The sequence below is a fragment of the Carlito syrichta genome, unplaced genomic scaffold (genome assembly GCF_000164805.1).
Source record: "Carlito syrichta isolate Samal-C Ts95f unplaced genomic scaffold, Tarsius_syrichta-2.0.1 Scaffold306693, whole genome shotgun sequence".
In the NCBI taxonomy this organism is placed as follows: domain Eukaryota; kingdom Metazoa; phylum Chordata; class Mammalia; order Primates; family Tarsiidae; genus Carlito; species Carlito syrichta.
The window spans coordinates 37379-48047 of NW_007250789.1; the positions used below are offsets into that span (position 1 = coordinate 37379).

Sequence of the window (10669 nt, forward strand, 5' to 3'; positions counted from 1 at the left end):
AACAGAGCAGATATCCAATAATGAATGAATAACTACAAAGAAAGATAACAGAACTTTTAGGATATTCAAATGTCATGGAGTGAATTTCTCATACATTTGAAAGTATCTGCTAAACAATTTCAACATTGGATTGAATTAAAATCGTTAATGAGGCTTGAAAATAATTGTGTCAAACTAACTACAGAAACTAAATGTCACACGCCTGATGCTGGGAGCGATGGTTCACACCTGTAATTCCAGTCTTTTGGGAGGCTGAGGCGAGAGTATTGCCTGAGTCCAGGGGTTCAAGACCAGTCTGGGCAACTTGGTAAGCCCTCGTCTCTACAATAAATCTAAACAAAATTGCTGGGCATGGTGGTGCGTGCCTGGTTCCAGCCACTTGGGAGGTTGAAGGCTGAGGTGGAAGGATCACCCAAGCCCAGCAGGTCGAGGCTGTGGTGGCCCTGAGCGTGACACTGCACTCGAGCCTGGGTAACAGAGTGAGACTCCAACTCAAAAATAAATAAATAGTTTACAACCACCCTATGACTTACGTAAAACTAAAAATGTTCAGTAGAATAAAAATTGTACTCTATTATAATTAAAATATTCTACAAATATAATTCTAATCCAAAATGACAAAATAAACTGTTAGAAAACCTAACCAGGAAGAATTAAAACTAATTTACACAGTACTCATGCCAGACTTTTACTTTTCCTGTGGTAGATTATTTGTAAAAATAGTCATACAAACTGCCACTTCTGAATCCATATTTTTCCACATTGACTCTAGGCTTGGCCCTATGATTTACTTAGGGACCAAAGGGACAACAATAAAATTGAAACAAGCAGAGCTGAAAAGCTCTTGCTTATGGGGACTTGCCCTCTCTTGCTGCTCTTGAAAATTCTGAGACCATCCAGTGTCTGAGCCAGTGTTAGTGTGCTGGATGATATGTGTGGCCTTCTCAGTACTTCTGACTCTGCCAACAGCCAGACATGAGTGAAGGCACTGATTGCAAACACCTGAGTAAGTCAGTTGCACGATGTGGAGCAGAGAAAGTCCCCAGCTGATCCCACCCTAAACTGCAGATTCACAGACTCATGAATAAATAAAACAGTGGTTGTTTAATAAGCTACCAGATTTTAGAGTGATCTTTTATAGAGCAATAGTTGCCTGATAAACTGCACAAAACCAACTTATTCTCTTTATGCCAAAGTTCTGTGAAAAGAGAAGTTCTATGAATGCAAACTACGGCCTTATACATTAGAGTATTGTTTCTCAAACTCTGGGTCATAATCCACTAATGAGTGATAAAATCAATTAAGTGGTTTACATTCAGCAATTCTCCCCCCCACCCCTTTTTTTTTGTAGAGACAGGTTCTCACTATGTTGCTCAGGCTGGTCTTGAACTCCAGACCTCAAGCAATCCTCCCATCTTGGCATCCCAAAGTGCTGGCATGAGCCACCACAGCTGACCAGCAAGTCTTTAAAAATGAAACAATACAGAATACATCACATGTAAAATGAGCACGATTTCATTATAATAAATATGTCCATGGGTATATACATACATATTTACAAACATGTAAATATATATATGTGTATATACATATATGTATTTGTGTTCTGGGAAGGAATGTAAACTGTATTTCAATATAGGTTAATATAGATTTAAAAGATATGTTATGTCAGCATATATTATGATATATATAAAATTTTATATTAACTCTTATTATATTAAATTAAACTATATTATATTAAAATGTATATTAACATATACATTAAATCTACCATAGATAGATTCAATATTAATATATATTAATATAAAAAATTTTTTTAACCAAAAATCTGGAAGTTACTGCCTGAGAATATGGACAACTTTAGAAAATACAAAGTTGCATATATTTCTTTGTTAATCATTGTAAGGGGATTACCTACTAGGAATATTACCTGAATATGCAAATCTAGGCTAAGGCATTAAAAATTAATGTTATAGGCCAGGCTTGGTGGCTCAGACTGTAATCCCAGCGCTTTGGGAGGCCCAGGTGAGTGGGTTGCCTGAGCCTGCGGGTTTGAGTCCTGCCTGGGCAACTTGGCGAGACCTCATATCTACAATAAATCAAAAATTAGCCGGGCGTGGTAGCATGTGCCTGTAGTTCCAGCTCCTTGGAAGGGTGAGGCAGAAGGATCGCCAGAGCCCAGCAGGTCAAGGCTGCAGTGGCTGGGAGCGGCCACTGCACTCCAGTCTGGGTGACAGAGTAAGATTCCAACTCAAAAAAAAAAAGAATGTTATAGATACCAACATTTTAAAAATAAAAATTTATCTGATAAAATTTAAATTATTTTTTAGCCATGAGTAAGAAGATGACGTGAATCATTAGAAACAATTTTAATTGACACATGTCTTATAGTCATCCATATATACTATTTGCTAAGCATAAAGTTTTCTTCACTCACCTATGACCATATTCAAAATATCATCATTCACATCTACTAAAGGGCCCATGCAAACCATGTCCAGAAGTTCCATTAGCTGCTTTTGAAGAGAATAGGCCTCCTTAAAAAGAGCCTGGAGAAGGTCTGAAACTAGGTGTAAACGTCCAGAATATACAGATTCACTGTTCTGATCACAATAAAAATGAGAGGAAAAAAAACAAATCTTAAAAGCTCAAGAGCCAAGTTTACTTTAACTCATACTATTAGAGATCATACATTTATTGAACCACATATTCATTCACTAAACAAATGTTTAGTTAACATCCATTGAATATAGTATACTTTGAGTGATAAAGCAAATGATTTCGGACTTCCATGATCTTGCAAATACAGAACTGAAAGAGACATAACATTAGGTTTTAGCACTCTATCACCTATGACCTTTACTCACCTCACAGTGTACAAATACAGAGAGGTATTAACTAGTGATTTTCATTCACCCAAACAAGAGTATTAAAACTGCCTGTACCCCACAAATTCTAGGCCAACTTTTGTATCTTAAAGCTGCCTCTGGAATGTAGAAATGGACTGATTAAGAATTAACTTCCCTTTACAAAGGGAAGTTCAGGCACCTAATCACTAAGGTAAGTGAACATTGATCCACCAATGCCATATGACATAACTGTTTCTGGATCCCTGTGTCTCAGCACAAGTCCTTACCATTCCTTTCTTTATAGAGGGGAGATAGGATAAAAGGAAAAAAACCTCAAAAGGCCACTTTTTATGACTTCCTTAGAACCAGTTACTTAAAAACATTTACATACATGCTCTGTGTTCTATGGAAAAGTCTATTCCAATAATATAAGGCAAAAACATACAATTTGTACAAACACTATTTTACTCAGCTCCTTTACCCACTAACTCTAGATCATTTAAAGTGTACTTAGACCTTTACTCACCTTACAATGTACAAATGTACTTTTGATTATATGAAGGACTGAGGAAGGAAGACTATGGATATTTTCTAGAATGATGGATTCCTGTGTGCTACAGATATGCTGAACACACCTTGTAAGAGTGCCTAAGAGCTGCACCATTGTCTAGAAAAAAGGAAAGTTTCATTCAGAATATATTCTATGTGCACTGAAAAGGTATCAGACAGTATGCTGGGTGCTAGGAATACCACAGTGAACAAAACAGACACCCTCTTCCTCTTTTCACAGAAGCTCAGTCTAAAAGAACTACAAATATTAGAAAACTGTCTAGCCATTTGGAATCCTAACCCAAACTTCAAAGCACATAGCAGGTGTCATACACATATGCCGTGAAATTACAGGTAGAGCATGCTATCTTGATGACTTGTCTTCTTACAAGCGCTTAGGTATTTACTCAGCATGAAATTTTATTTAAAAATCAGAATTTATATTTCTGTATTCATATCTTTAATTCTATAAATGTAATTCCAACATTAGGGCATTAAAGAAAGAAAAATTTCACTCTTTAAGCTCCCTCTTTCTAATACATCTGACTTACTTGTAAAATATTCCTTAGAGTGGTCTGAATTTCCAAATTTTGGCTTGACAGTCCTCTGGCTTCATTGATTAATTCATCCATCATGTCATCAAACAATTTCACAGTCTGAAAAACAAATCAGATTACAAATAAGAATAACAGAAATCACTAGAAAAGAAAAAACAAAACAAAAGAGAAAAAACACAATAGGAGGATTTGATTTTGCATTAGTAATGCCCAACGGGTACTTTCTAGCTTAACAATGGCCTCTAATTAAGTAAAAAATATAAATAAAAAGTATTTCTACAATACACCTCTCCTCTAATAACCTCAGACATGAATTGATTTTCTACTTCTGTGAATTTAAAAATATCACTCAAAGCTCATCTTTTGGGGGTACAACAAATACAAGTACTACTCTTTGTACAATAAAAGATGACTGTCTTGACCAATAAGACTCACATGGGCACTTACAAGGGCATTTTCTGGTAGTAGTAATGAATTTATACAGAATCATCTATTTACTCACTATTCACTTATATTTTAACCAGTTCCCCTTCCTGACCCACTTCCAAATAGTCTTCCTGGATTAGAAGTACATATGTGACCTCACAACCCAGCTTTTTGTATATGACATTCTAGCCCTCCTAAGATCTTACCACTCAGATCTTTCTAAATTTAAATAGCCTAAACATTACAAAAATAACATGGTCAACAAGACAATGTAGTTCAATTAGACATTGTTTCCCATAACCCTGTTAGCACTCAACATCCTGCTTTCACCTGTATAATAGTTGGATTTTTTTCTGGTGGTTGAGAACAAATTCTAAGAAACTTTTTAGATAGAGAATAATCAAGTGTTTATGAGTAAAAGACATTTTGATAATTATGTTTAAAAGTTAAACTTAGAAATCCATTCCAAGCCAGGCGCAGTGGCTCATGCCTGTGATATCAGACGTTTGGGAACTGCCTGAGCCCACAGGTTTGAGACCAAACTGGGCAGCCTGGTGAGACATTATCTCTACAATAAATCAAAAACATTAGCTGGGCGTGGTGGCGCACACCTATGGTTCCAGCTACTTGGAAGCTGAAGGATCACTTGGGCACAGCAGGTCAAGGCTATGGTAGCTGTGAGTGTACCACTGCACTCCAGCCTGGGCAACAGAGTAAGACTCCAACTCAAAAAAAAAAAAAGAAAAGAAATCCATTGCAATAAGAGATAAGTGATCACAAATCTGTTTCATTTTGGCATCAAAGTAACTTTAGGTCCCTCCTTTAAAAAATATATATATAGTATGACTGTGCTTTTCAGAGAAAAAGCATACCATATATATCTAAAAAGTAATAGTCTATAAATTTAACATTTTCTCCAAGTTACTTAATTTTACCAATAATTCTGCTTTTTTTGTTCTAAGACTTTTTAAATAAATTTTGACTCCATTTCCCAGACACCAAAATCTGATAATTATTAATAGACACTACAGGAAAGATAAAAAAACAAAGGGATTTAGCTAATTTCATCACCTATCTCAAATTTCCATATAATAGCTTTAAGTGAGTATTTAAGTTCTATTAGTAAAGGACTCAAACAATCTGAAAATGTAAAGTTTTTAATTACCTAATGATTATACTAACACCATCATTTTCTCATGTAACATCTATTTTTTACTACATAATTTAATTTCAAATATGCTTGATAGAGTAGAAAAACAGAGCCACTATTAAGAATAAATTAAGACTGAGGCTATATTTTTAACAAGTTTTATAACATGTAGATTAAGATAATAGCACAATACCTTTGGTAACACTTGTGAAAAGAAAGTCTGTTCCAATGTCAGTTGATTCATATGAGGTAAAAACATTTCTGTGATAATTTTCAAAATTTCTATACAGCAAAATAGTAACATTTTGTAAAAATATTAAGTCATGTCAATCAACAAGTCATTTCCCTTTAACAAATCCAAGAATATTCCCAATCTAAAACTTTGTACAGTTTCAAAATTCCATATCCTACATATTAAGTACCTAATAGCAAAGAAAATAAAGAAACAACATAAATATCCAACAATTGAGGACCAGTTAAATGGATGTGGGTACATCTGTTGAATAGGATCTGCCATCATGAAAATGACATGAAAGCATGAAAAAATGTTCACAATACTTTAAGGTTAAAAAAAGTTTCCAAAATAGTATAATATATATAAATATGGACATACAAAGGATGATTGATAGGCTGACAGGAATGTATAGAAATCAAACTGTTCTTAATAATTTCAGATTAATGGATACTTTAAAATAAAAATTAAAACCTTTTTTTTGTTTTCTTGCATTTTTCAAATTTTCTACAATGGGCCGGGCATGATGGCTCACACATGTAACCCTGTACTTTGGGAAGCTAAGCAGGAGTATTGCTTGAGGTCAGCAGTTCGAGACCAGCCTGGCAAGAGAGGGAGATCCTGATTCTACAAAAAAATAGAAAAATTAGCTGGGTGTGGTGGTGTGTGCCTATAGTCCCAGCTACCTGGGAGGCTGAGGCAAGAAGATTGCTTGAGCCCAGGAGGTCAAGGCTGGGCTGCAGTGAGCCAGGATCATGTTACTGCAATACAGCCTGGGTGACAGAGTGAGGGCCTAGCTCAAAAAAAAAAAAAAAAAAAATTCTACGTGAACAACTTTTATACTCAGGATAAAAAAATAATTTGTCATTTAAAAAAACAGATTGCAACATGCAACATAGATTCAAAACTATAAGCAAATATATTCAAAACTATAAGCAAATATTCCACAACCAAGTAAAATGTAAACAGAATAAGCTAATTCAAAAAATGAACAAACTGAGCAGCTTAGTCTTAACTCTATCTCTTCTCCTGACTAAAAGAATAAATCTTGTCAGGTAAAATTGGTAAGACTGATGAAGACAGATGAAGATGAGAAAGTCAACTTTCTCCAAATGACAAATTTGCTGTCACCTTCTCAATCAACTTTTGACAGCTTAGAAAGTTATTTTCTAATTGACTTTAAACATGTTAGAGGCTGATGGTTATTAAGCAGACTGGAAATCATGTTTTATATAGGCCTAATCATAATTTAACTAACATTTAAAATATACAATGTGTTTATGTACACATCAACAGAACACTCATGATACCTACACAAAATGAAATTTAAAACTTTAAGCACTGTAATTTGAAGAAATTTGATCATTTTAAGTAACTAGAAGTTATACAGCTATCATATGGAAAATGATTAAATATGAAGGGAATACAAAACCGTAAGGTCTTATCCAATGAGGTATCTAGGACTCAGACCTTAATGACATCAAAGTAAATCATACAACTAAAATAATTTTACTTACGAATATGCTCAATCCAACTGTCAGAGTGTCGATACAAAGAGTACAATAATTAAGGAAGATACTAGTATAGTAATAGGATATTTCTTACTGAGAATACATTAATAATGGAGCCTTCTTGAAATTTAAGCAATGATCCATAAATTAGACTTAAATTACTGGCCTAATTCTGCCTTTAAAAACTTAACATCTATTAAGTAAACAAATAACATTGTGAAAACATTTTAAGAAAATATTTTCAAAATTGCCCAAGGATAAACTTTAACCACTGTAAATTGAAGAAATTTGATTATTTTAAGTAACTCAAGGCTATAGAGGTTATAACACAGAAAGTGATTAAATATGAAGGGAGCACAAAACCATAAGGTAATATTGAGATATGTGGGACTCAGACCTTCATGACATCAAAGTAAATCAAATAATTAAAACAATTTTCAAATCTTGTGTAGTCATAAAATATTTCTGACATGAGAAACTGTAATAACCCATGGACTTCTCATTTCTACTCCTGGAAAGAAATTTCTCTCTCCTCAGCATTTCTATAGTACTTGATTGGCCTTGTCTTAAGCCACTCATCATCTCCTATCTTATTTCGATGTTGCTTGCATACACATCTTACCAACCTTATCACACTGTAATGCTTCTGTACATAGCAGAAGCTTGCAAATGAGTGGCAACAAATTATCCTACTTAAACACCATTGAGAATTGTTAGAAATGTTTTATTGTAAAAGCAATGTAAGAATCACAAATGAAAAAAAAAGCATAATCCTAATACAAGGATTCCTCTTTTGAAATCTTATTTTGCACATTTTTTTGCAGCAGCAGCAATCAAAATGAGGTATAAGCCACGCATGAGTTCATTTCAGTGAAGCTCAAAAAAATTCTAGCCATTCCAAAATTAGCAACAAATTATGATTATGTAGATAAAAATTAGAAAATAACATATAAAATGCAAAGCATAAAAATAATTTTGTTTGGGTGATGGCATTGTGGATTACAAACTTTTCTTTCATTTGTGAAAAATAGTGCAGATAAAAACTACCATAAGCTGAAAATAATATTGTCAGTTGAGACTTCCAAGAATTTTTAAAACATGAAATATTTTTAGCTCTTTACTGAATGCTTCCTATATGCCAGACACTGTTCTAGGTGCTGAGGATGACACAGTGAAAAAAATCAAGTTCCTAGTTGGGCACAGGGGCTCATGCCTATAATTCCCAGCACTTTGCAAGGCTGAGACAGGGGGACTGATTGAGCCCAGGAGTTCAAAGACCAGCCTGGGCAACACAGACTTTGTCTCTACAAAAAAATTTTTAAAAAATTAGGCAGGCATGGTGGTGCAGGCTGGTAGTCCCAGGTACTCGGAAGACCAAGGCTACGGTGAGCCTTGATTGTACCACTGCCCTTCAGCCTAGGCAATAAGTGAGACTCCAACTCAAAAAAAAAAAAAGAAAAGAGAAACAAGTTCCTGCCTTTATAAACTTTACAGTGTAATGTGGAAAATACACACAGCAAACAAGATCATTTCTCTTAATGATGAACTACTCTTTAGAAAACTGAACAGGACAATGTGATGAAAGTTTAATAGACTGAGTTTGGGGGTAATACCTAAGATTTTAAGGTTCTGAAAGAACAGGCTCGGTGGCTCAGACTGTAATCCCAGCACTTTGGGAGCCCGCGGGTTCAAGACCATCCCAGGTAACTTGGCCAGACCTCGTCTCCACAATAAAAAAAATTAGCTGGGTGTGGTAGTACGGACCTGTAGTTCCAGCTACTTGGAAGGCTGAGGCGGAAGGATTGCTAGAGCCCAGCAGGTCGACGCTGGGGTAGCTGTGAACATGCCACTGCACTCCAGCCTGGGAGGCAGAGTGAGACTCCAACTCAAAAATAAAATAAAATAAAATTCAGGGCTCTGAAAAAGCCCCTCTAAGCGAGTGACATTTGAGTCAAGGCCTAAATAATGAGATGTACAAAAGGCTGGGAGAACTAGGATAAGCACAAAGATTCTGAGGAAGGTGAGCCTGATGTATCCCTGAATAAAGTATAGTCAGCTAGGTACAAGAAAAGGGCAATGTTAGATCAGTGGAGCCTTAAAGGTAAATTTGGATTTTATTCCTAATTTGTTAAGAAGCCAGTGAAGGTGGTTTAAAAGGGAAACAACGTGATCTGTGATTCTTCCTCTGAACTTTTTTGAATTAAGTATTGGAAGACAGGAGTAGAAGCAAGGAAACTAACTATTAATAAGCCAGGTGAGGGACTTGGATGGGGTTTTGGAATCAGAGTGGTGGCAATGCAGATGGAGTTAAGTGGATTAATTCAACATGTAGTTTGGAGTCAGAAACAATAGAACATGCTAACTGGATGTGAGAGATAGACAAGATTTCATTTCAGTTTGTGAAACCATCATCTTAGATGAAGAAAACTAGAGGAAAAACAGGTTTGGGCTCTTTTGAATATGTCAAGTTTGAGGTGCAAAGCTAGGTGGGAATGTTGACTTCCCTCCACTACAAGTTTGAGAGGGAAGAAGAGAAATCTCATCTCTGTTCTCCCAAAGCCTAATACCATACCTGATACACATTATGTATGCAATAAATGTTTTTGAATGGGAGGACAGCAATTCTGGATCTACATAATAACTAAAAACTGGCTTTGGCAACTTCTAGAATTTTGCTAATGCTTAGGTCAATGATTTCCAAGTAATGGTAATATTTAGTTATATTGGACTTTAGCTGTGAAAAATTATTCGTGCAGAGTTGAGACTCAAGTGAAAGTCATGGTTTTCTTCTGAGAGTAATTTTATGTTGAAAGTAAGCTCAAAGACGTACACACGGTTTAACAGAAGGGCTAAGATTCCAGGCACTTTTGTAACCACAAAGGCTTGAGACTAACAAAGAATGGTTTGCACATGGGCAGCTGGGGCATTAAGCGCCTCAAATCCAATAGATGAAAGCCAACAAATCGAAGCAACTCTCTCTAAACAGCAAACAAAAAGAGGTCCGAGAGGGGAAAGGGAAACCCATTTTTACTTTTACTCACTGAACATCTTTTAAAGACTTGACACCACAGTATAACTAAGTCCTTTTTTTTTTGAGTTAGTCTCATTCTGTCACCCAGGCTGGAATGCAGTGGCACGATCACAGCAACTCACCGCAGCCTAGACTTCCTGGGCTCAGGTGATCCTGACTGCTCAGCCTTCCAAGTAGCCGCAACTACAGGCGCCTACCACCATTCCCAGCGAATTTTTTTAGTTTTCGTAGACAGAGTCTTACTATGTTGCCCAGGTTGGTCTCGAACTCTCGGGATCAAGCAAACCTACCGCCTCGGCCTCCGAAAGTGCTGGGATACAGGCATGAGCCACAGCGCCTGCCCCCCCCCCCCCCCCCCCCCCCT

General features: G+C 36.0%; 1 protein-coding gene across 2 annotated transcripts in view; it reads right to left on the minus strand.

Annotated features, from left to right (window-relative positions):
• Window positions 1-2288: 2288 nt before the first annotated feature.
• LOC110596087 (uncharacterized protein C1orf112 homolog) overlaps window positions 2289-10669 on the minus strand; it is a 9079-nt gene continuing 698 nt past the window's right edge. Inside the window, exons 2-6 of one of the 2 annotated variants that reach the window (XM_021715129.1) lie at window positions 7281-7320; window positions 5725-5813; window positions 3950-4054; window positions 3376-3516; window positions 2289-2566 (exon numbers count right to left, since the gene is read on the minus strand). In XM_021715129.1, coding sequence (XP_021570804.1) covers window positions 2510-2566; window positions 3376-3516; window positions 3950-4054; window positions 5725-5813; window positions 7281-7320 — 432 coding nt within the window. In that variant the 3' untranslated portion in view covers window positions 2289-2509. Of the gene's footprint in view, window positions 2604-3375; window positions 3517-3949; window positions 4055-5724; window positions 5814-7280; window positions 7321-10669 lie in introns of both variants that reach the window. The other variant, XM_021715128.1, reaches the window with a different exon arrangement.